The 27,727-nt window shown below is 35.1% G+C and overlaps 1 protein-coding gene and 1 non-coding gene across 20 annotated transcripts in view; one reads left to right on the top strand and one right to left on the bottom strand.

Annotated features, from left to right (window-relative positions):
- Positions 1-27,727, top strand: part of MLIP (muscular LMNA interacting protein) — a 286,170-nt gene that overhangs the window by 213,763 nt on the left and 44,680 nt on the right. For all 19 annotated transcript variants that reach the window (XM_060190026.1, XM_060190017.1, XM_060190016.1 and 16 more), the window contains one exon: positions 12,320-12,448. In XM_060190026.1, the coding sequence (XP_060046009.1) occupies positions 12,320-12,448 (129 nt within the window). The remainder of the gene's footprint in view (positions 1-12,319; positions 12,449-27,727) is intronic.
- Positions 12,075-12,181, bottom strand: LOC132538408 (U6 spliceosomal RNA). The gene has a single exon (XR_009549776.1). It is a non-coding gene; the product is annotated as a U6 spliceosomal RNA (small nuclear RNA).

Below are 27,727 nucleotides of genomic sequence, written 5' to 3'. Positions count from 1 at the left end.
AAAAAATAAAATTCTTGGACTCTAGTATAAAGGTTTAAAGTTACACAGAAGTTTGCATTTTTGTCATTTAAAGCAGTACTTTGGATTTTTCTGCATTAGACACAGTACTCAACAAGGTGCACTACCACATTGCCTGCAAAGAAATTTTTTAAGCAAATTTGAAGTTAGACTTTAATATAAAAATCTCCTTAGGTATGTTTGTGAAGGGATGTTATCAACCACACTTATTAAAAAATAACTTCTCAGAAACTTTAGGAGGCTTGTCTGATGCAGATTGCTCACTTATAAACTAGTTAAAGCAATGAAAAATCATCCCAAAATATGAAAAACTGTAACAGTAACCTCTAAGGAAACTCATAACCACAGAGGCTAGAAACAATACAGAGAGAATAAGAAAGATCCTATATTAACATTACAGGCACTAAGTTACCTGGTGACATGTAATAGAATATTCCTTACTCCTTCACCACCCTCATCATGATATATAAACAGAGAAATTCAACATTTGCTAGGTAATCTACAGAAGCCATGCTAAATGTTCAAAAATTGATATAACCTAATAACTATCTCTGGAATTACAAATGGCCAGACAAGACACAGATCTGGAAAAAAATGACAGAAATATAATTAAGAAAACTAACTATGAAGGAATTTTAAAGAATATAAATTTCACATATAGACACAAATTTAATAACTCAGAGATCATTTCATCAAAGAAATAAAAATCAAGAAAACAAATACAGAGAATCAGGATGTGAAGGACACTTTACAAGCATGTCAGCCTCACGTATCAGGCCTCAGAATGAGAGATACGAAATTATATCTGAAGATGGGGAGATAGAGTCATATGTGAATATTATGAACATCTTTACACAAATAAATTAGATAACTTAGATGAAATAGATGCATTCCTAGAATAATACTACCTGCCAAGCTAAAACCAAGAGAAAGTAAGATAACTTGAACAGGTTCAAGTACTAGTACTGAACTAGTAGTTCACTTTGATGAACCCCAAGCAGGAATGGAGAAGAAAATTATCTATCCTTGGAGGCTACAGACAGAGCTTCAGACAAAAAAATAATAATTTCTACCATGTCTGATAGAAATAACAGACATTAAAATTCAGTGATCTCTCAAGGAATCAGGGGTTCTCTAACACTTAATGAAAGTTTAAAAAAAAAAGTAACCCAATAAAAATAGTAGGCCAAAGAATTAGGCAGTTACCTAATGAAAGATGCACATGACCTAGAGTTATATGAAGAAATGATCCACTTCCATTATCATTAGAGACATGAAAAGTAAAACTACACTGAGATTCTTTCTCATATCTGTGAAAATAGCTTACATCAACAAAACAAGAAATAAATGTTAGTGAGTTTGTGGGGGGGAAAGGGGACTTTGCTGTACTGCTTGTGGAAATGCAAACTAGTGCATACCCTTTGGAAGACTATATGAAGAATTCTTTTATTTGTTTATCTTTTATTTATTTAAAAAAGGGGACATTAACAAACCAGTAGGGTAAGAGGGGTACAACTCCACACAATTCCCACCACCAGATCTCCGTATCCCATCCCCTCCCCTGATAGCTTTCCTATTCTTTAACCCTTTGGGAGTATGGACCCAAGGTCATTGTGGGATGCAGAAGGTGGAAGGTCTGGCTTCTGTAATTGCTTCCGCGCTGAACATGGGCGTTGGCAGGTTGATCCATTCTCCCAGCCTGCCTCTCTCTTTCCCTAGTACGTTGGGGCTCTGGGGAGAATTCTTAAACAAGTAAAAACAAAATTACTTCATGCTCTAGCAATGCTACTCTTTGACATTTCTCTAAAGGACCTGCAAACACAATCAAAGGGACATATGCACCTCTATGTTTAGTCAACGACTGCCCCTCTCCAGATTCAAAGGAGGTCTCGAAACTTTACATCAGGCTCAACCTGACGCTGTTGACTGGCTACGGAAGAAGGGCAAATGCTAGAAGAAGAAGAAGTTGAATTATTCACAATAGATAAATAATGGAATCATCCCATATGCCCTTCATAGGTGAATGGCTAAAGAAGTTATGGAATATATACTTCATGAAATACTCCACTGTAATAAAAATGATATTGTATCCTTTGGGATAAAATAGATGGAACTGAAGGTCAATATGCTTAGAAATATAAGGAAAGATATAAAAATATGAAAGAAAACTAGTGAATTTTTTCACTAATTTGTAGAATATGGAGAATTGATATATATAAGCTTGCAAAACAAATACAGACGCAAACAAAATGTTTCTAAGATTTTGTGAGAAGTATGGTGGTTAAATTTGTGAAGTGGGAGGGTTGAGACATGGAACTTTGGCTGTGGGTGCTTTGTGGAATTATACCCATTGTCTTATGATCTTACAACCCACTATTTATCACAAATGATGTGTAATACTGCTTAATCACTCATGAAGCTTCCCCCTTGTAGGTGGGACCAGGCTTGAACTGAGTCCTTGCATTTTATAAAAAAATGATAATTTTACATAGTGTAGATATCTTACCTTATTTTTTCTTTCTTATTTTCTTTCATTCAATCTATATCTATGTCTATCTACATCTGTATCTATCTATATCTATCTATATAGATATCTTTCCCCTACCAAGATTATCACTGAGGCTCCACGCCTTCATGACTAGACTCTCTCCTCCTCCTTTTTAAAATTATTTATAGAGAGAAACAGAGAGAAGTGGAGAGAAACACACTTAATAGAGAGACACTTGAAGCATGGCATTATTGCTTGTGAAACTTCCCCATTACGGGTGGAGACTAGAGACTTGAACCCTGATTCTTACTCATGGTATTTTGTGTGCTCTACAGGATGAGTAACCACTTGATCCCTATACTGTACTGTACTATACTATACTATACTATACTATACTATACTATACTATACTATACTATACATTTTAGTTTTTGTCATGTCTTTACCACTCCTAGTGGATTTTTTTCAAATAGAAAGAGAGAGAGAGAAACAGAGAGGGAAAGGAACTACAGCACCACAGCATTCTCCGGTGTAGTTGTAGCAAGGCTTGAACTTGGGTCATGTGTATGGCAAGCTGGTACACTATCCAGGTGAGCTACCTTACTTGCCCAACACTCTATATTATAAATGCAAAAAAAATGTTCATTTTCTTTAAGATTCAAACTCTTGTTATTTTATATCATTGGAAATTTCTGTCATATAAAGTATCTCATTATGTTCTTGCAATAACTTTTTTAGTTAGAATTGCCAAAAAAATTTTTAAATTCTTATTTATAAAATGGAAATATTGAAAAGACCATAGGATACAGGGATACATTTCCACACAAGCCCACACCCAGACCTCCATATCCAATACCCTCTCTTGATAGCTTACCTATTCTCTATCCCTTTGGGAATGGACCCAGGATCATTATGGGGTGCAGAAGGTAGAAGGTCAGGCTTCTGTAATTGCTTCTGTGCTGAACATGGGTGTTGGCAGGTTGATCCATACTCCCAGCCTGTCTCTCTCTTTCCCTAATGGGGATGGGATATGGGTATGTGGGGCTCTAGGACACATAGTGAGGTACTCTGCCCAAGGAAGTCAGGTTGGCATCATGGTAGCATCTGGAACTTGGTAGCTGAAAAACAGTTAAGATATAAAGCAGAACAAATTGTTGGCTAATTATGAACCTGAAGACAAGAATATTGCAGATGAAGATTTGGGGTCTTCAGTTTTGGAAAAAGCTAGTAGGTCTATTTAAGGTAATTTCTAGAGGGCCCATTACTTTACCAGTTTTTTGCCTTTACCTGGCATTTAATATTCAGGTGGACTTAGGTTACTGTCTGAGGAGATGGTGTTATAATTGGGAAAAGGATGAGAAAGGTGGATCAGGGAAGAGAGTAGCTCCCAAATAAGTTTGATGTGGGGCCCATATTTAGCACAGGAGCCTATGTAAAAAATAACATTATTTTTAAATCAAGTTCTAGAAATCTGCAATAAATTATCAGATGTCAAAGCTATGATTTGCAAGCAAAAGGTCTCAGGTTCAATCTCCATTACCTAACATGCTAGAATTGAGTGGTGATCTCTCTCATAAAAATGAATATAAACTACTTTAAAAGGCAGTCCCCAAACTAACTGATTATATAAAAATTTATTTCCCCTCCAATATTGAAAAAGTTTCATTATGGACTGTATTATTTTAAAATTTAAGATATTTCTTCAAAGGGGGAAAAGAAGCTTCAGCATTTGCTATAAATGTATAATAGTGCTAACTTAAAAAAGAGAAAAAATGATCATTAATTTGAATGACTATATCAGTTAAATTATCTTGAGAAATTTCAATTTTTACAAGGTTGACTAGTAGAATATATTCATGAGTATTCTTTTTGCCATTGGAAATAAAAATTATTAAATGCTGATAACAAGATTGAAGAAAACAAGTAAAAAATGATACTTTTATAAACATTCAATCTATCAAATCAGAATTTTGAGTCATGATCACAGATGCTGTTGCTTATTACTTCTTTATTTTTGGTGTTTTGAGAACATTAGGGTGGGCTAAAAGTTTGCTCTGGGACAATGATATCATAGTTGAAAATAGAGCTAGAAAGCTGGATGAAGGCTGAAAGTAGCTCCCAAATATGAGAAGAATATATAAATACCATTAACTGTTAACCCCATAGATCTGACCTAGGGCCAGTGTCTATTCATTTTCATCATACTAGGCCTGTCAGTCTAGGTTAGTTATCCTTGGTCATGATTAAGAACATTCTAGGTTGCACTCACTTAAGGATCAGTCTTCCTGGCAGAGCTGATTGGTCTATCCTTCTTTGGAGAGTGGGACAATCCCTATAGCTGCAGCTCTATAGTGAGGGTGAGGTCCTAGAGAGGCCCAGAAAAGGGCTTGGTTTTTAATGAAGTTCTGAGTGGCATCAGTACACATTCTGTTTTATTGATCACACAAGCTATGGATTCCTTTAGGAGATATGTGTGTGGGGGGGTGCAAAGGATAATGTGTATATGCCCATATTAAGTGGAACCATTACATCCCACCATATTCCTGGAATACTTTTTGGCAGGAAAAGTTGTAGCAAATTTAAAGAATAAAAAGATGAGTCTAATAAAAGATTAAAGAAAAAAACATACAGGGCTAGCTGGAAGACTTCAACATTTCTGTTACATCAAGACTACAGACACAGAATATTCATGAGAGTGTCAAACAAACAGGAAATCCAGGACAGTCACAGAAACCAAGGAGCACATAGGTTGATTGGAAGGCTTTATTGTTGATTCTCACATTGATGTTACTTGATATCTAAACATCTAGAAGTCTCCTTTGTTCTGGTATCCTTCTGGGAGGTGCTGATCTCAAGAAAGATCATTATTGGAAGATTGTAGGTGAAGATAGTCCCAAACCTCACAATATAGAATCCAAATAGTTTATTCTGAAAAGAGTTCTCTTATTTCAAGTATTCCTTTTGATATTTCTCCTCTTGCTCCCTCTAACTTTCAAGATAATGTCTCCAAGATTAGCTCCTAAGTTTTTTTTTTTACTTTTTTTTAATCTATAAAAAGGAAACACTGACAAAATCATAGGATAAGAGGGGTGCAACTCCACACAATTTCCAACACCAGAATTCCATATCCCATTCCATCCCTTGATAGCTTTCCTGTTCTTTAACCCTGTAGGAGTATAGACCAAAGGTCATTGTGGGATGCAGAAGTTGGGCTCCTATGTTTTTAGTTTTTAAAAAAATCAGATGTAGAACCAGATAACATCTAGGTACTAGAGCTGTTATATTGATGCCCTGTCTTTCAAAAGCTGGATCAAATATTTAGGGGTAGGACCTGAAGGAGGGATAAATTAAACAAAGTCAAGTGGAATAAGAAAGTCTTGACAATGTAGAGTCATGGGCCAGGTATCAAGCACCTTTCTTATTACAGGTAGCTTTTAAAATCAGTAACTTTCTTGATTTTGTTCTTGTATTGAGCTTACTGGAGACTTATTGTTCATATATTTATATCCAACTGTGCAACTTTACAAATAACTGGAAGTTACTCGCTCATTTTCCCCTGGAGAAAGATCAGTGTCTTAAGTGGGAGATATTTCTCAGCCTGTGGGAAGAGACTTTTCTTAATCTGTATTTCCCCACTTGGCATAGAGATGAAAGACAACTGGTAAAATGTCAATTGAAAAAAGAAGTATTTCAGAGCAGCATTTTTTCAAAACTCAAAAATATATCAGGTGGTTTATAGAGCAGAGAGATAGATGTACTCCCTTAAGGCTTAACTTGTCAACAGCAGTACTGAATGAGTAGCACTAATTTACTATTTCCTGAAAGGAAATGGAGTTGAGAAGAATGATTATAGCAAAATGCTTAAACTGAAACAAAGGGGGATACAACTTTTTATTAAATCTCTGTTTGGGGTGGTTTGTGTAAACTTATCAATCATTTTGTGACATTTTACAGTGTAACATGATTTTGGTGTTTGTGAAACATCATTTTGAAATTTCCCCAAACTAGATTTCTTTCTTAGCTAGATATTTCTCTCTTATCAAATTGATATTGAATACACATTTATGAATCTTTAATCACTAGTCTATCAGCTATATCTTTTTTTATCAGCTAAATCTATGTTGAATGAGAATTACAAAACTAAATCCAAAGGGGGCCCTGCGGTAGTGCAGCAAGTTAAGCGCACATGCCGTGAAACGCAAGGACCCCTGTAAGGATCATGGTTCAAGCCCCTGCTCCCCACCTGCAAGGGAGTCACCTCACAGGTGGTGAAGGAGGTCTGCAGATGCCTGTCTTTTTCTCCCCCTCTTTCTTCCCTTCCTCTCTCCATTTCTCTTTGTCCTATCCAACAATGACGACATCAATAACAACAACAATAATAAAAACAACAAGGGCAACAAATGAGAAAAAATATATATATAAATTTTTAAAAACTAAATCTAAGTTTGAATCAAACTTAAAGGAAAGGTTAGGGAGTACCTCAGGTCTCTGCTATAAAAGGAAATGATTTAATATTGATTTACTGAATTATGAGATAACATTAAATTCACAACATTATAATGATAATGTTATATAAGATAACATTATAATTCCACATTGTTCCTATGACCATAGTTCTGTGTCCCCATTCCCTCCATTGGAAACTGCAGTAGTTCTCTCAAGGTCACAGATATGGGTTGACTTCTCTAACTATTTATATGTATTAGCCTTTTCCCCCTCTATGGTCCTGTCTTCCCTTTCTTTCTAAGTCACATCTACAGATGCTACTATTTCTGAATGCCGTTCCTTTTTTCTTCTTTCTTTGGGTCCTGATGGAATTGGAATTCAGAACCCTCTGGTCATCTTCCTCTAACATCCCTCCCTCTCTGGGAATATGGGCAAAATTTTTTTATGAGGTGCGAAAGGTGGTAGTTCTGGCTTCTGCAGTTACTTCTCTGCTGGATATGGACATTGTCAGATTCATCTGTACACTCAGCCTGTTTCTATATTCCCCTAATGGGGTAGGGCTCTGGAGAGATGAGATTCCAAGGCACATTGATGAAGTCTTCTGCCCAGAGAGCTCAGGATGGAATTATAGTAGGATCTAGAACTTGGAGGCTGAAAGCCAGTAAGACATAAATCAGAACAAAATGTTTAGTGAACAGAAACCATAAAATAAAAATACAGCATATGAAGCTAGTGGTCTTAGGGTGGGTAGAAGTTAGGAAGTCTGTTTTAGGGGCCCAAGACTTTAGTAATTTTTATTTGAGCTTGATAGCTGCCATGGAAGTGAACTAAAACTACTGTCTAGGAAGATGGTGTCAGACTTGAGAGTAGGACTAGAAAGCAGGATTAGGGCAGAGATTTGCTTGCAAACTTAAAGAACATATACAAATAAAATTAACTGTTTACTCCATCAGTGGCCCAGGGTCCACATATATTCACATTTAACACAGGAACTTATGTAACCTCAGGCTCCCTATTAGTCTGAGCTTGTAGTTCATGATCACAGTTGGGGATATTCTTAGACGAACTATTTTAGGAGATTCTTCCTTGAGTGGCAGAGTAGGATGACCCAGCCTCCCTTCAGAGAGTAGGGTAGTCCCTCCCATTGCTAATTTATAATGAGGACAAGGTTCTAGAGAGGCCCACAAGAGGGCTTATGATAACATTTCTGATGAAACTGACCAGTGATGGTATACAGAGGACTTTATTAGAGGTCCATTGAAAGTTTGGATGTGACTAGGAATTTGCCATTTTTTTCCAGATTCTCTAGCTTGGTGGGATACAGTTGATCATAGAAGCCTCACATGATAATTTGAATATCTGTTGTTATATCTCTTCTTTCATTTACAATCCTATTTGAGTCTCACCTCTCCCATCTTTTTTTTCTAGTGAGTCTGGCTAACGGTCTGTCAATTTTCTTTACTATTTCAAATAATCAACATTTAGTTTCATTGATCTTTTATATTGTTCTCTTGTTTTCAAAGTTAACCTCCTTAATATATTTATTTAAAAAAATTTCTTTATTGGAGGATTAGTGGTTTACAAAATATTTTATTGGTGATTTAATAATAATTAATAAGATTGTAAGCTAACAGTAGTACAATTCCACACAGTTCCCACCACCAGAATTCCATGTCCTATTCTCTCCACTGGAAGCTTCCCTATTCTTTATCCCTCTGGGAGTATGAACCAAAGATATTTATGGGGTGCAGAAGGTGGAAGGTCTGGATTCTTTAATTGCTTCTTTGCTGAACATGGAAGTTGGAAGATCAGTCCATAACCCCAGCCTGTTTCTGTCTTTCCGTAATTGCACAGGGCTCTGGAAAGTTGTGATACTGGTACATAATTATCTGCCCACGGAAGTTAGGATGGCATCATGGTAGCATCTTCAACCTGTTGGTTGAAAGGAAATAAGATATAAAACAAACTGTTCAATAAACAGGGACCTATATCAAGAAATAGGGCAAATGATACTAAGGGGTCTTCATGTAAAAAGAAGCTAGGAAGTCTGTTTTACATATATCCAAGGGGCCTATGAATAGTAATTTTTGCCTGAGCCATATAGCTGTGTATATGATCTAAAAATATTGTTAAAGTTGAGAATAAGATTAGAAAGATGGATAAGTGCAGAGATTAGCTCCCAAATATTAGAAGAATATATAAATACCATTAACTGTTTACCCCATCAATCTCACCCATGTGATTGATAGGGCCCATGTGTATTCGTATTTAACACAGGAGCCTGTGTAACCTCTGAGTCCCTGTCAGTCTAGACTCATAGTCCATGGTGATGGCTAGGTACATTCTAGACTTCATTCACTTCAGGATCAGTATTCTTCTAGTGGCATAGTAGGTTGACCTAGCCTTCCTTGGAGAATGGGGCAGTCTCTACCATTGAGGCTCTATAGTGAGGTCAATGTCCTGGAAGGGCCCACAAGAGAGCTTATAATGGCATTCCTGATATGAGTGACCAGTGATAGTGAAGAGAGGGATCTATTGGAGGTCTAGGCCCATCAAATCAATGTGGCAATCCAAGGATTCCCATCATGCTTTCTTTTTCCTTTCTTTTTACCATTTTAACTATGATGTTTCTAGGTGTAGATCAATTCTGTTTGGGACTTTCAGGGATTCTTGAATCCTTATGTCCTTTCTGTTGTTTAGAGTGGAGATTTTCTTCTATTATCTCCTGTAGTTTCCTCTTCTTCCTCTCTTTCTTCTTCAGGCAAGTCAGTAATATGTATACTGCTTTTCTTTTTTTATGTCATCCCATATGTTTCTGCTATTGTTTTAAGTGTCTCTTAATCTCTGTTTTAGTTATTTCACTTTTTTTTTTTTAGTTTTCTCTAATTCATCCTAGATCTTGCTAATTCTATTTTCTGCTGCAGTTATTCTGATCTCACTTCCTTCAGCTGGTTTTTTTTAGTTCAACTATTTTGTTACCCTGTTCATTTACTATGTTAGCTTGATCAACTAGCTAGTTGGACTTTTAAGTCAGTTATTTCAGCACTTTGTTCCCTAATTATTTCTAGATAGTTCATATTTTCTTTCAGAGTCTTATTTGTTTTTCCCCATTTCTGATAGTATCATCATCAAAAGCTTTTCTATCCCCTATGATTATTGCATCAATTAGTATTTGGTTGTTTTCATCATTCTTCTTTGCTTCTAGCTTGTTGGAATTTCCTTTTGGGCTTCTGTCTTGGTTCACTTATGCCATGATCATCTTTGGTTTCACCACTATATTTGGTGTCTTTTGAAATTTATGTCCTGGGTGTTGCTGTTCACATGTGGTATAATCTGGCTCCTGGTCTGTTGGCTCCTGACACCTGACACTTTTGGTCTATCTTAGGAGTGGGTGAAGCTGTTATTCTAATAGTGAAACCACTTCCTTTGGAAGATAAGGCTTAGGGTTACTAATGTTCAAACTAAAGAGAGAAACAGACAAGTGGAACAGCAAGATGGTGTCTGCTTATGCTGAGAACGTAATTCTTGAAACGTACCTCCCTCCCATCTATTTAATCCCCTGAATACACTTGTGTAGGATCACTTTTGGCTAAGTGTGTTACTTAAGTGGTCACAGTTGTAAATTTAAAGAGTTCATTTTGCTTTAACTACATCTCTGAGGTGCAACAAGGTCATGATAATCACTTGCTTTGCTGTTGGGCCATTGGCTGTGAGCTATTTTTCTTTTTTTGTATTTAATATTTTATTTATAAAAAGGAAACATTGACTAAACCATAGGATAAGAGGAACACAACTTCACACAATTCCCACCACCAGAACACTGTATCCCATGCCCTCCCGTGATAGCTTTCCTATTCTTTAACCCTTTGGGAGTATTGATCCAAGGTCATTGTGGGATGCAGAAGGTGGAAGGTCTGGCTTCTGTAATTGCTTCCCCACTGAACATGGTTGTTGACAGGTCAATCCATACTCCCAGCCTGTCTTTCTCTGTCCCTAGTGGGGAAAGGCTCTGGGGAAGCTAAACTTCGGGACACATTGGTGGGATTGTCTGTCCAGAGAAGTCTGGTCGGCATCATGCTAGCATCTGGAACCCTATCCAGAGAATGACCAGTCACAAGCTGCTGCTTGTTGGAGTTCACACCAGCGGCTGCTTGCAAGTTGCCATCTTGGCTCTGCCTGTGAGTTATTTTTCTAATTGGCCATGGGGGCTTAAACAGATAGCTAGAATTTGGACTTAATCATTCTTTAATGATTAAGAGAGAAAACACAGATAAGATAATAAATTGAAGATAGGGGCCATGCAATGGATCATCTGGCTAAGCACACACATTACAGTGTGCAAGGACCTGGGTTCAAGCTTCTGGTTCTCAACTGCAGGGGAAAAGCTTCACAAGTGGTGAAGTAGAGCTGTGGGTGTGTCTCAGTCTCTTCCCTTCCTGTCTCTCCTCGCCTTCCCTCTTAATTTCTCTTTGTCCCTATCTAGTAATCATTAAATAATATATTGTTTAAAAAGAAATACTTTAAAATAGAAAAAAAGAATTTAAAAAGAAATTGAAGATAAGATCAATAAGAAAGATAACAGAAATGATATAGATGATACAAAGGGAACAAAAGAGACTGAGATGATTTGGTCCCCAAACAGGCTCATGATAGCTTGGGGCTGAGCCCTGGATTGTTTACCCTATTTCCGGTAGCTAAATCTATATTCTACTCAGCATTGGATTGGCATAGAGTGAGTCTCAGGGAGATGAGCGCTGATGGAGAACCAAAATGCTATCCTTGATCTTCCCCACCACTGTCAATGCCACTTCATTTCCAGTTCTGAGCCAGCTGACACCAAGTATGGCTTTTTGACTTCTGAGAATCCTTTCCTCATCCCTTTTCTACCCAAGGACCACATTGTCATTATTTACCTGTGGCTTAGTGAGTTTCTGAAGAAATCCTGGTTGTATTTGGTTTGTATTTTTTGGTTGCATTTTCAAGTGGTTTTTAGTGTTTGTTTTTAATGTAAAGATCATATGTTTTTATGAGCTGATTATTGAAATAATAATATTGGTTAAACAATTTGACTTCTTGGCTATTTTTTTGCACTTCTTTTTTGTTTTAGATACAGAAAATCCAGAAAAATATGGAATGCTTCACAAATTTATGTGGCATTCTTGTGCAGGGGCCATGCTAATCTTCTCTGTATCATTCCAATTTCAGTATATGTGCTGCTGAAGCAAGCACTCCTTGGCTATTTTTGTTTGTAAAATGACTGCACTTTTAACTCATAAATTTTGAGAGAACATTTGAATGAATTAACAAAGCACACATTTATTAATTTTAATCATCTTTTTTCTTTACTTCAAAAATTTGTTTCTGAAGACCAAGCCTGGAGTAATTCGCCCTGCACCTATAAAGTCCAGAATATTATTGAAAAATGAAGAGGATGTGTATGAACCTAACCCTTTCAGTAAATACCTAGAAGATAATAGTGACCTATTTTCTGATCAGGTGAGCATACACATGAGTAAATCTTTTATATTTTGATAAATAACTAAAGTAGACACTTCTATGAATATAGTGTGTATAAGTAGATCTTAATTAGATTAGAGTACATTTCATAATAATGAAATTAATTTTGGGGATCTGGTGGTAGTATTCAATTGATTGTACATGTCACTATGCACATGGTCTACTTAAAAATAAATTTCGTAATAACAACTAAAAATCTCAACAGAGTTTCAAGAAGACAGAGCATACTCAAATTCAGTTCTAGTCACTACTGTGTTCTCTTACACTATTGCCTCAGAATAAATTGAATGGTTGTAAACTCAGTTGATCTTACCCACCCATGTAATGGAAAATTCTTTAGCCAGACATTTGGGCCAAATTGAAATTGCTCTCACTCACTAATCTGCCTTGTACTGGGGACTGTTCCACATGACAGAAGATGTTGGATGAAATTGTTAAGTCAATAAATTTTCTCAAGTAGCTTCACTGCCATAAAATGATTTCAAAATCTCTCTATTACAACATATCAGACACTAAGCGGATGAAACTAGACAGAAATGTATTTACTGTAGTTTAAGAAGGTACAACTGAGCAGCCTTTTGAACTGATAACGAACTGAAATTTTTTCTGGAGGAAATCTATTAGTATTAAAAGAAAAGCTTGATACCAAATGCATGTCAAGTAATTTGAGACTTATTAATCAACATTTTATATCATAATAGTATAGATCAGGAATCATCATTACAAATTAGATGAAATTTTTAATAAAAAGTCTTCAGAGCAAAACTCATGCTTTTCTGAAAGTACCTGGGCATCCATTATTATATTAATCTTTAGTCCTTTTAAATTACTTAAAAATAGCTTTGCACTCCACATATAGAATTGAAACTATGTTCTTTGAAGCATAGTTCTGTTGATAATTAAAGACTGAGTTGAGAAATAACAGAATTGATTGGACAATTAGGCATCCAAGAGAAAGAGGCTTAGAAAATCAATTCACTGATGAGAATGAATATACTAAAGAGCCAAATAATTTTTATTTAGGCTACTTGTGAGTTTACTCATTGATCACATTCTGGTCTTAATGTATCTAATTAGGTAGGAGTGATTTCTTTATTGAAAGTTCTTAAGTTTATTATAAGAAGCAATTCCTGATTTCAATGATATTAAATATTCTTACTTATGTTAGTAGTAATAAAATCCATGATGCTATGTCTTCCATTTCATCCTTAAATTTCTAGAGAAAAATGTAAAAATCTTTCAGAAATAATTAAAGGGGAGTACTATTTTGTTTGATTTTTCTGTGTTTGAAACACATACTGTAATCTCTAAACATTGGAGAATTGTTGCAGATTTTAAAGTATGGATGAGATAAGACAGAATTAGATGAAAAACATAAAGGTCATAGTTATGCAGTAAGTTTGAAGATAAGTTACGTGAAGAACATTGGGAGCATTATCTTTTATATATTTAATTTATTTTGGGGGTCGAAACAGAAACATATAGAGGATGAGGGAAATAGAGTGGAAGAGAGAGTGAGAAAGAGAGACACCTGCAGCATTGTTTTGCTGCTTGCAAAATTTTCTCCCTATATGAGGAATTAGGGGCTTGAACCAGGTCCTTGTACATTGTAGCATGTTTGTTCTATCAGGTGCTCTTCTACTTGGCCCTGACAAACCTCTCTTTATAATTGATGACAAGATCATATATAATATATGTGATATATATATAATATATATGATATAATTGGAAAAAACGGGGGGGGCAGGTGGTAGAGCATCAGGTGAAGTGCACATAGTACACAACATAAGGTGCAAGGATCCCAGTTAGAGACCCTCGCTCCCCTCCTGCAGGAGGGTGAAACAGGTCTGCAGGTGTCTTTCTCTCCCCCCCTCTGTCTTCTTCTCTCTATCCTATCCAACAACAACAACAGCAGCAGCAACGACTACAATAACAACAATGAAAAAACTATGGCTTCCAGGAACAGTGGATTCATTATGCAGACAGTAAGTGGGAAGAATAACCAGTAGAATGTACAAAAGAGAATAAGACAAAGAACTAATGTTGGGAAATAAGCTTTTTACAGATTCTTTGAGGGCCCGTTGATGGCTCACCTGGAAGAACACAAATGTTACCATGCACAAGGTCCCAGGTTCAAGCCCCTCACTCCTATCTGCAGGGTGGTATATTTGTAAGTGATACAATAGTACTTTAGGTGTCTCTTCTCTCCTTTCTCCTCTCCTATGTCTGTTTCTTATGCACTAGCAAAAAAAAAAAAAATAAGCTACCATGAATGTTCAAGTATTGCAGAAACAGAGCTCCAGCAATAACCCTGTTGGCAAAAAAAATCCCTTGAACAAAACTAAAGATGTCTATAGTAACTAAATAAAAACTTCAATGGCATTTTTGCTGGGGGTTTATCACAATGAGGTAGTTTTATTACAGTTGTGGGTTTATTTAGTTACATAGAAACCATGATAGCAAAATAAGCAAAGAGGGAAGACTGGCTAGCCGTGTGTCACGGGTCACAGTCCTTCAGCAGCAATTACCAGCATTTAGCTACAAGGCCTGGGAGAAGCTCATTGCATGTCTTAGAAGAACATGGAGGTGACCAGGTAAGAGCAAGCAGGAAAAGAGAGAAACTTCCATTGGATGCTCGTTTAAGTAATTTCCTATACCCCAAATCCCTTGTGAGTTTGCATATGTCTGTCATATGCTCTTAATATCTGCAGTATGCTATCTTGTTCATGCCCCATAATCCATTTTGCTTACTGTAAAACAGGGTCCTATCTTGAGTAGTTTAGTTATGGAAAACTAAAAACTGGCTAGATAACTAGGTGAATAGTTATGTGGAAATATGTGAACAAGTTAAGAAAGCAGGTCTTCAGGTGTCTTTCTCTCCCCCTCTGTCTCCCTTCCTGTTTTGATTCTTTCGATTTCTCTCTGTCCTATCCAACAACAACAACATCAATGGAAACAATAACAATAATGACAAGGGCAATAAAAATGGGGGAAAATGGCCTCTAGGAGCAGTGGATTTATAGTGCAGGCACTGAGTCCCAGCAATAACCCTGGAGGCAAAATACATGTTTTCTTTACTTCAAAGTTTACTTGGAAAGGAGAGCTGTAATAAAGTTATAAATTGGATATAATTTACTAGATTACTTAGAAACAGGAGAACTGTTAGTTTTTTTAAGTATTGTTCTCAACTACAAACAGGGACATCCTAAATAAAATTTAATCTTCTATTACTAGTCATCCAAATATCAAGCTTTCCCGTGGTCATTTTGATCTTCAATATTTCATAACCTTGTTTTTTCTTGAAAAGAGAAAACTGTATTTTAGAAATGAAGGAAGACTGGTGGAAGGAAGAAAGGGAGGAAAAGAAAGAAAATAAAGACAGCATTCCAGGATTTGAACTAGCAGGTGAATCATTTATTATTTATTTTAATGCCAACCTGTGGACCTCTGTTCCTGCACTATAAGTCCATTGCTTTCAGAGGCCATATTGTCCTTTCCTTTTCCTCTTATTTATAGGACAAAAGTAAATTGAGAGAGGAGAAAATGAAGGAAAGGGTACTATCACTGCTCATGAAGCTTTCCACCTGCAGGTGGGAACTTGGACTTCAAACCTGCTTTTGTCCGTGGTAATGTGTACATTCAGTGTGGTGTGCCACTTTGGCTCCCAAGGGCCTTGACTATTGGCTATCTTTATGAGAGTTAGGAGGTTTAGTATTATCTACTTGCTCAAATTCTCAGCATAGTTTTTTCTAATGTGTATGTTCAGGCAGCTAGAAGTCTTTTTATTTTTCTTCTTTGGATAATGTTTTCTAGAATGTTCATGCCCTTGTAAGTTGCATTTTGTCAAAGGCCAGAGTTGAGTTAATATTACTCCATTTTAGAATTTTCTTCTTAAAGGTCTTATGATCTTCCTCATTTTGATTTGCAGTAGAATCAAATGGAAATTAGGGCATTTTGCTTTTGCAGAAAGATTTCTCAAGTGTGGGTTCTAGCTCTGACTAGGTTGTTATTCAGTTTTACTAATGTGAATTTTGAAACCTGAACCTCTTCTATGAAATCAGGGCATTGGGCTTACTGTGGCTTTGTACCAGAACACTTTGCTACAAACTTTTTTGGGGTGTTGAGACTGGGGAGAAGAGAGATAGAGATAGAAAGAAATAGAGATAGACTTCAGGGTGACTTCAGTACATCCTACAATGTATAAGGCAGTTTTCTATAACAAAAAAATTTATCCTGCTTAAAATATCAAAAGTGTTGGGATTGTGAGGAGCTCTGAACTAGAATGTTTCTTGGCTCCCTTCCATCAGTAAGAAAACTGTGATTAATGAAGCTCAATACAGACCCAGCCAGGGGCATTTTAGTTCAACCACATTGATTGATTGTGCTCTTTTGTATTATAACTAAGAACTTATCCATATTTATTTATTTGAATTTCACCTCCATTTATTGAACTTAACACATTCCATATATTCCCCATTCATAATAGTAGCCTTATCTTTAAAAAAAATGGTGTGTGTTTTTATTGGCAATGGTTATATCAGCAAAACTTGGCCTTCTTGCCCTTTCTATATATTTCTCTTTTCTTGTTCTATTCTCCAAACTGCCATATATCAGGACAGTCAACGGTTAAGGCAATATTTAAAAGTCAGGTGGTCTTTGTGGTATCTCTTAGGAACATACTATAGGATTAAGTCACTCCTGTCATAGAGCCTTGTAAGGCTGTAAAATGAGGGTTCCATATGAGTATCTCTGAAAGTGCCCTGAGTTCAGGTCCTGGAACAGGATGACAGAGGACCTAGTGAGGGTTGTACTGTTATGTGGGAAACTGAGACATGTTATGCATGTACAAACTATTGTATTCACTGTCAAATGCAAAACATTAATCCTCCAATAAAGGAAAAAATATTTCTATCTAATTTGTTGTTAGTCAACTTATAAGTCTTTGCATTAATAAAATGTATTACAGTAGTTATTTCTGAGTAAAAAAAGAGTCCTCTTATTCTGAAATTATATTCCTATCTTTATATTATTAGAAATTTTCTAATAATTCATATCATTAGACAATCCAAAGGGAAAAAGAAAAAGGAAAACAGAAAGTGAGCAAGTATTCATCAGGTCAGAAATTCGAGAGCTAGAAATCATTGCTAAGGTAAAACTCATGACAAATAATACTCATCCCATAGAGTGTGTACCATTTTTTTTTCCCTTTGGAATGAAGAATTTCTGTCATGAAATAATTTTTGTTTTTATTTCTCTTTTCCTTTCAAAACCACTTCTTATTTACTTTCTAATTTATAATATTGAGAAGTCACCAGTATGATTTATTACTATTTCACTTCAGATAAATTTTCTTTTCTTTTTCTCTTCATAGGCTAAAAATATTTGGAAGCTACAACTTACTTTCTAAAATTGTGTGTGCGTGTGTGTGTTTGTGTGTATGCACTGTTATAAAACACACACACACAGGAGGTCAGGCGGTAGTGCAGCGGGTTAAGCACACATGGGGCAAGGACCAGCATAAGGATCCGGTTCGAAGCCCTGGCTCCCCACCTGTACGGGGGAGTCACTTCACAAGCAGTGAAGCAGGTCTGCAGATGTCTATCTTCCTCTCCCCCTCTCTGTCTTCCCCTCCTCTCTCCATTTCTCTCTGTCCTATCCAACAACACAATGGCAATAACAACGGTAGTGATAACCACAACAACAATAAACATACACACATAATTTTTAATAGTTGTTATTTACTATTTAAGTTACTTTTTTCTTTGTAAACTTGAAGATATTCTTGTAAATATCTTTACTTTTATAAACATCTTAAATATGATGGGTATATAGGAAAACTTAAAAAAGTTTGTTTTAAAAAATTTACTCTTTATGTGAGGGGGAGAGAGAGAGAAAGACAGAGAGACCAACAAAACCTGGCCTGGCATGTGTAATGTTAGGAACCAGATCTGGGTCCTCATCATGCAAGGTCTGTGCTCTAATGCTGAGCCATCTCCATAAACAAACTCATTTTAAAGGTTTTTTTTATTAAAAATTTAACAGTTTTACAGAATTGACAGGTTTCAGAAGTATATTCATACCCACACGTGACAAAGGCCTGCTGCCACATCCCCCGCCAAAGTTCTGTATCCCCCAACCTACTGTTCCCACCATCACCATCTTAGTTTTAACACTCTACTATAAATAGATAATCAAACTCAAATTTAAATGCAGATTTTTCTGTAAGGAAAGGGAAGATACCTTTACCAGAATTTCTTGTTTCTGTATTATTTAGGAATAAAACTAAAAAATACTATCTTTTGATTAAGTTGTTTCATAACCAAAATACCATGAGAAAAAAAACCTTGTATTAAACTTTAAGGGCTGCCTTTAGTTTTCTCTGTCTCTTTGGGGGAGTGATATTGGACTGGGTGATAGGATAAAAAACAAAATTTAGTTGTAGAACATCAAGCTATTAACTTTAACTCAATGTTACAACAATAAAGAAGTGAAAGAAAAATTCCTCAAGATATTAAAACTGGAAAATCATTATTTTCATGAAAAGTATAGCACTTTGTTACAAATACATTATGAAAGCTGAAAGCCGTATTCAATCCACTTAAAAATATAGTTATGTAATGTGATCTTTATAATGGGATGTTATGAAATGTATTATTCATGTATATATGCAGCTTGCTGAGAATTTAAAAACAATAAAACCATGTTTTAATTGAAAACTATCTAGATATTTTTAATATTTTCAAAGTACTTATTAACTCTTATTTGTGTGCAGTGTGCCTCAGTTTTAAAATCTTGCCCCAGCAACAATACCCCATTAATTTTTATTATTTTGTGAGCACTATTATATCATTAATAAAATTTATCAATATAAATAATGAAATAAAATAAAATTTTACCTCAAACCAATTAAACCATGTCCTACTCCTAATTGTCCCAACAAAAGGAAGTTATTGAATCAAATTCTAAAGGATATATGCTTGAATGTAGGGGACAATCACCCTTCTGGATTCTTCTAGACTGGGTGTGCAATCAAAATACCATCAGAAGAGTAAGCAAAGGAAGATCCTTAGACTTATTTTTTTGGGTTCATTCATTTATTTAATAAGAGTATCAGAGCTTCACTCCCCTATACACAGTTGTGTAGTGCCTGGGACTAAACTATATATTCTGTTATTTACCATCAATTTACCTCCCATTGCTTGGATTCTAGATTTGTAACTCAAACATATTTTCTTTCAATTTGATTCCAAAAATTCATCTTGAAACCAAAATCCTTGAGTTGAATCCTTCTTCTTTGAAATTCTGCTTTAACTGGCACCACTAAAAATCCTACTGTGAGACAGGAAGTTGGAATGAATTAGCTGTCTGATTTGGTGGAAGAACCTTAAATTATAGGACTATGGGAAGGAAAAAACTGGAAATAGCATTCCCTGGCATGTGTTTCCTGAGGTACAAATAGTGCAGTAGATTTCTGATAGATCTTGTCACTCCTGACTCTTTTGATGTCCACATTTGCTCCCTTCCCATCCACCCTTAACATTCAACTATTTCACATTTGTTCTAGGTTGTGGAATATACATAGGGAATTCCATAGGAAACAAAGCAGAAAATTTTCCTGTCCTCACAAAGTTAGATTCTAGCAATTTCTAAAAAGTTGGAAGCTTGGTCTGTTTCCTCTATGTATATTTTATTTGTGGTTATTGTCATCCCTGTGGTTTTACCACTGCAGGCTGACTTTTCAGACAAAAAGAGAGAGACAGAAACAGAGAGACAGAAGAATAGAAAGTGAGATCACAGTACCAAAGCTTCACCACAGTGGTGGATTTGGGCTCAAGTCTGAGTCATGAGGAAATAGACATCCTCTCGGGTAAGCAACCATGCCACTCATCCTTTTTGTATTTTTAGCCTCCTCTGCAGCTCTCTGTATGGTCTCACTCTAAAATGCCCACTTCACACTCATCTAGCATATTCCATAAACCTTCCTCTAACCATCTCATCCATTAAGCGACCCTGCTTCTAGTGCTGCTTCCTGTAGCTTATAGCTTCAACAGTAATTCTCATTTTTCTGAAAATGAAAAAAATAAAATAAAATAAAGAAAGAAACATGATAAAATGTAATAGAAAGAACACAGGCTCTGTGAGATCTTAGGAAGATCCTGGCATATGAATGACAATTTCACCCTATAAAAATGGGGCTACCATTTCATTTCTAATGCTTCCCCAAATAATAACTAAGTAATTGAAATAGTCAAGGTGAAAAAGCTCTGGAAAGTTTATGGAATACATAATTTTAAATTTACTATTACTATTTCTTTTAGAATCACTAAGATGTTGGGATATAAGTTTAGAGTTCCTTTCAAAGTGTTACCAAATATTCCTCTTCCTTCTTTCCAATATGTCACAGCTTTTCTGACTAACTTTGTCACCTCTTCAATAATAATTAATCCTCTCCAACATATGCACTTAGACCAGTAATGTAGTACAAGAATCAACTATATGCATGAAAAACCTAAAGCAATATTTAAGCCTTCAGTGCCCATTATGATTGTGAAATGTTTTCTTCTTTTCCCCTGGGCATGTTCTATCAAATATCCGTATATTTCTCCTTGCCAAATGCTCTGTGAAACTCACTGTCAGATCATCACAAACCTTTATTATTAAATAATCCAAAACTTGTCATCCAAATTATATTTTAATCAGTTAAAATATTTTTTGTATACTAGATTTGAGATATCTAAGCATATGCTTTCTTTCTCTCTTCATATTTCACAAGTACAATTTTTTTGGTTCAAATTGGGATTCTAGATAGATGAGTGTTGCTTTAAATATATCTGTTTTGGCAGGCGAGAATTCTACCACTGAACCACCCATGCACTATATCTGTTTTGAAATGCATACGCATTCTTCAGGGGTGATAAACTAAAAGTTTTGCCATATGTTCAAATCTAAGATACCTACTTTATCTTGGTTTGATCTTTCTGAAATATGGGTGATTAGAATCTCTTATTTGTTAGTTATTTTGAATTATCAGTAACATGCTGGTATACCTTTTAAAAAATAAACTACTTTTTTTTCCTTTTATTTAAGAAAGGATTAATTAACAAAACCATAGGGTAGGAGGGGTACAACTCCACACATTTCCCACCACCCAATCTCCATATCCCACCCCCTCCCCTGATAGCTTTCCCACTCTCTATCCCTTTTTAAAGAAATGTTCTGTAATTATTCTTGACTTTATTAGGAAAATTGTTTTTGCACAAAAATCGTAGTAGCAAGCTATAATTCTAAGTTTAAATTGTTCTAAGCTCCAGTCAGGAAAGGGAAACTGAAAATAAATGCTGCATTTAGAAATAAGTGTTGCTTTGCTAAATATGTAGGAAAGAGAGAGAGAGGATGGCATTAAAGGCTTTAGTAATTTCCCTCAGTAGAGTTCTGAGTTGCCAAAGTATGGATAACTGTACATAGTGTGAAGAGGGACAGCAGGAGCAAAGAAAAAGAGGATTTTCACCCTTAACTTCCAAGCCACATGAAAAAAGGTAACTTTGAAATGCCAGAATAGAACAAAAGAGTCTCAAGATATGCAGACTTTAGTGACCAGGTCCCATAGTGCCTTAAAATGCCCTTTGGTGTTGCAAATGAAATAGTTTGAAGTTAAAGTTTGATTTGAAGTTGAATACAAAGTAGAGTGATGCCTTAGCCCAGAGGGTTAAGCACACATGACACAAAGTGCAAGGACCCACATAAGAATCCCGGTTCGAACCATGGGCTCCCCACCTGCAGGGGCGTCCCTTCACAGGTAGTGAAGCAGGTCTCCAGGTGTCTATCTTTCTCTTCCCCTCTCTGTTTTCCCTCTCTGTCTTCTCTCTATTTCTCTCTGTCCTATCTAACAATGATGACATCAACAACAACAACAATAAAAAAAAAACAAGGGCAACAAAAGGGAAAATAAATATTTAAAAAACCAAAAAATATATATATAAAAAAGAAAGTAGAGTGTTCATTGAGAGTGTTGAATACTTCCTGTGTGATTGTTGCATTGATTTTCTGAAGACTCTGTCATTTCTTAATTCTGCTATGTCTGTTATTTCTTTAATAAGTAGCTAAATTAATTAAATATTTGCTAATGTCTCTTTACTAAACAAAGGCTTTCCTTCATAGGTTCTTTTATTCTCCAGGTTCTCTAGAATATAATGCTATTTATTCAGTTAAAGTTATAAAAAATTCAGGTCCTTTTTAAATGTTTTCTAGTATTGCATCATTATATTGATGAAGACAAATCTCCAGTTAGTGCGAAACAGTTCAAAGGCAATTTTATCAGAAGTAGCTATTACATACCCATTATTTGAAGAATGTATGATCAGATCATTAATGTTAGCAGTTCATTAATGTTCAGCGGGGAAGCAATTACAGAACCCAGACCTTCCACTTTTTGCATCCCACAATGACCTTAGGTCCATACTCCCAGAGGGTTAAAAAATGGAAAAGCTATCAAGGGAGGGGATGGGATACGGAGTTCTGGTGGTGGGAACTGTGTGGAGTTGTACTCCTTTTATCCTATGGTTTTGTCATTGTTCCCTTTTTATAAATAAAAGAAAAAAAGGAAAAAATACTAATATATATATATATATGACTATTGAGTATTAAAGCAAAAATACAGTAATGTTCACTTTTTGGAATCACTTAAAATTATGACCTTTAAAGTAATATTTACTAATTTAATACATTGTAATGAGAGTGGTATGCTTGTAAAACATAATAAGGATTTTATTAGTGTTAATACAATTAAAGTAAGAATTGCAAATAAAGAATCATTATAACTGGTGGACCAAACGTGGTCTAGCATCTGATTTTATAAAGTTTCATTAGTATATAGATATGGTTACTCATTTATGTATTATCTACAACTATTTCAGGTTACCATAGCAGGACTAAGTGATTTTGACAACAAATCTGTAGAGCCAACCTTTAAAGAAAGTACTTATCCTTTACAGAAAAGTTGGCCAATTTCTAATCAACATATAAGATTATCAAATTTAGTGACACAGATGTTTACATTTTTTTCTGTCATTCTGAACGCTAAATAGTCATAGTTTATGTATATTCTATATACTCAAAATATTATTTGTGACTTTATTAGTGCTCTCCAAGTTGGAGCACTGGACACAGTCCCACATTGAATGTTTAAGTCTGTTGTACCTTCTTGTGTTCAGCTAGACAATTATTTTTATTTTAACTATTTTAAACTAAAATAATCATTATGAAAATAGCAAATTAATCTATTTGAAAAAATCTACTGCAAGATCAGCTAAATTAAATTTCCCACTACTGTTATAAACTTCAACAACAACAACAAATGGCAGAACTAATATAATGTCTATATCTAATATAAACTGATGGTCACTAATGCATCATAATAATAGTAGCCCATTTCACTTTTATGAGTAGGACATTTTTGAAATTATTAAAGCTATTTTACACCGGTCCATGCACTTATGCCACCTGTGCTTAACCCGCTGCGCTACTGCCTAACTCCCATATTAAAGCTATTTTAAATGACATCTTATGACTTTCATTATTATTATTAAATAGCCTCAAACTCATATTTTTGCTTTGTTTTAACTAATAGCTATCTCATAACTTAGTAATTTTCTGAACTAAGAACATCTTAATAAGGTATTTAGAAGTTAGTAGCCAAAACATAGAGATGATGTATAATTTTCAACAATATTCAAATGTATAGAACACTTGATAAATATTATTTCTTTCTTTCTTTTTCTTTCTATTAATTATAGGTATTTTGTAAGGGATTTTAGCAAAAGAAAAATTAGTGTCTCAACTTAATTGAGACACATATATTGTTGTTGCAGTAAACAAGTAAAATGATATGTAGAAATTAATAGAATTATGAACTAAAGTGAATTATTTGTATTAACTATCATTTAAAAATGCATGGAAAGTCTCTGAAGATTTGAAAAAGTAAATATTGGGAAAATTTTATTTCACTGAAATATTGTTAAACATTTGGCTTTAAGAATAGGTTTGTATATGTTCTTTTTTTAACAGTTGTGTTCTAAATATAGAATATATGAACAAGTACATTCTTGAGCCATAAAGTAAACATTAGAGAAAATTTATTTTCTAATTAAAATCCTACTTTACTGGAAAACTATATAGATATTGATATTGAACATACGTATTCAAGGATTGTAGTATCAGGTTTAAGTTATGCCAATAACTAGAGACAAACTATAATGATGAGATATAGGTAAACACACAAAATAATATTTTATGTACATAAATTATATGTAGTTAAAGATTGGAGCTGAGAAACAGCTCAATGGGTAAAAATGCACACTCCTCCACACATGGGGCCCTAGCTTTAATCCCTGATAATGAACAATGCCAAGGGATCTCTACAGACTGTGGATCAATGCTTTGGTATTTCTCTGAAAAATATTTAAAAAGTAGAAATTGGGGAGTCGGGCAGTAACGGAGCAGGTTCTGGTTTGAGCCTCAGGCTCCCTTCTTGTGAGGGTTGGGGTGTCGCTTCACAGGCAGTGAAGCAGGTCTGCAGGTATCTTTTTCTCCCACTTGCTGTCTTCTCCTCCTCTCTCCATTTCTCTCTATCCTATCTAACATCGATAACATCATCAACAACAACAATAATAACTATAACAACAATAAAAAACAAGGGCAGCAAAAGGGAAAATAAATAAATATAAAAAATTTTAAATGTAGAAATTGAGCTGGTGAGATTGCTTATCAGCCTTACATAAGTATGAGACCCTGACTTTGTTTCTGTTATATTGCATAAGTTTTTGTGTGTGTATTTAAAAAAGTAACAGACATTACTTTCTGTTACGAATATTTGATATTCAAATGTTAGAAATGTCCCACTTTAAAATGAAACCAATACAATAAAATTACCAGTGACTTGCATCTTATCACCCAAGACCAAAAGGAGCAATTACATTAGTACCAAATCCTATTAAATCACAAACAAAAAGAGCCAACAAACTACTGAAAATAGTCAGAGATTGGTCAAAATGACAGGTGGGAAGGTATGGAATGAGGGTGTAGTGATTTTAATATGCATCCTGAAAACAGTCTTCTTTAATATGTATATATAACTCAATATGCAAAGTTCAAATCCCTTCTCTTTGCCTTACTGCCTATGTTGACAGCAGAAGGTTCTCTGATCCAATTTTGTCCTGAAAAGCAAAATAAATTAAGCTATATATTGAAATACATAGCAAACCATGATTTGCAAGAAACTCTCTTTCTTTACGGCAGTCTGATTATAAACAAATTGCTATGTAAATTAATTAAAAGGTGACTGCCATTATTTTAGAGAAAATAAAGTTTAAACAAACACACATCCCAAAGGCAGGGTAATCTCATTTAGTGGTACCCCAGGAAAGATTACATTACTCTGTAAGTAAATAAAATTTAAAAAGAAAATTTAAAACTCCCTAGATTGGATAACAAACAAAGCCTCTAAACAGAGGCTACTAAAGTGATTGAGAATAGTTGAAGATCCAAATCTGGTACTCCAAATACCACAAACAAAAAGTCTGTAATCTTCACAAAGGCCAGATTGAATTCAGATTTAAAAGTCATTAAGTAAGACAAATAAGATCCCTTTGAGTACTACGATAACATTTACAAAACAAACACAAATGCTATAGCATTAAAACATAAGACAAAATAAGTGATATACCAAAAATATGCTAGTTGTGAAATGTTTTATTTTTCAGTTATGATAGATTATACAAAAGTTAGCTAAATAATAATATATATTATCCAAAATAAAACAGGTTGACATATACTTGGATTTCATATCTATTAACAAAAGAATTTATTATCTATGGAATTTTCTTGAAACAGATTACATATTACATTCTCAGAAAAGCCTACTAAGTGCTAAGACAGAAATACCGCACACATTTCTCTGCTTATAAAAAACCAGAATTCAATAGAAACTCTAGAAAAAAAACATTTAATTTCTATGCATTTATAATTTTTATTTTTAAAGAGATCACTTATTCAAAATAAAATTCAAAATAACATGTTTCTCCTTTTGAAACTAGTGTTTCAGCTCAGTTCTGATTTATGGTAGTACTAGGAACTGAACCTGGGACCTTTGGTACCTTGGGTATGCTGCATATACTTTATGTTATTTCCCTAGTTCCCAAAACAAAATTTCTAATTGTAAAAGTAATGAAATTATTGTTCATTATAATTTATGGAATACAGCTTTGGTACATAGTCACCTAATCAAGGAGTGATAAGAAACTGTACTCAGGTTATCACTGTTTTGTAAAACCTTATTACCTCCCCAAAATTATCTGGATTTTTAAAAAGTTGGTCCTTGGAAAAATGTATTATCTCTTGCTATACTTAATAAATTAATAGAAGAACAGAGATCAATTTAATGTTATATTTGAAAAAATATAAAAAGTAAAATGAGTTTTATATAAGAAAGTAAAATAATTCTCACCATCAGAAATCTGTATCCCATCACCTCCCCTGATAGCTTCCCTATTCTTTATCCCTCTGGGAGTATGGACCCAGAGTCATTATAGGGTGCAGAAGGTGGAAGGTCTGGCTTCTGTAATTGCTTCACCGCTGAACATGGTATTAGCAGGTTGATTCATACTGCCTGCCTGTCCCTTTCCTTAGTGGGACAGGGCTCTGGGGAAGCGGGGCTCTAGGATACATTGGTGAGGTCATCTGCCCAGGGAAGTCTGGTTGGTATCATGTTAACATCTAAAACCTGGTGGCTGAAAAAAGAGTTAACATATAGAGCCAAACACATTATTGACTAATCATGAACCTAAAGGCTGAAATATTGCAGATGAAGATTTGGAGTCTCTGTTTTGAAGATAGCTATATATAGTAGGCCTATATTAGTTATATTCCAAAGGGCCCATAACTATACTAGTTTTTTCCTGAGCCTGACCTCTGATATGCAGGAGGACCCAAGTTATTGTCTGGGGAGATGATGACATGGCTGGAAAAGGGGCTAGAAAGCTGGATCAGGGAAGACAATAGCTTCCAAAAATGGAAAAGGTGTATAAATATTGTCGATTGTAGACCCCATCAGACGTCTGCATCCCTGTAGAGCTGAGCTCGCATTCTGTGGTCATGAATGTTCCAAGCTGCCCCAATTTCAGATTAATCTTCCTCAGGTGGTAGATATAATATGTTATCCAGCCTCCTTTCAGGGATGGAACAGTCTCTATGGTTGTTGATCCA

This window comes from Erinaceus europaeus, chromosome 4 (assembly GCF_950295315.1).
Source record: "Erinaceus europaeus chromosome 4, mEriEur2.1, whole genome shotgun sequence".
In the NCBI taxonomy this organism is placed as follows: Eukaryota; Metazoa; Chordata; class Mammalia; order Eulipotyphla; family Erinaceidae; genus Erinaceus; species Erinaceus europaeus.
Note: the sequence above shows the minus strand (reverse complement) of the source record. Positions and strands in the feature narration are given on the sequence as shown.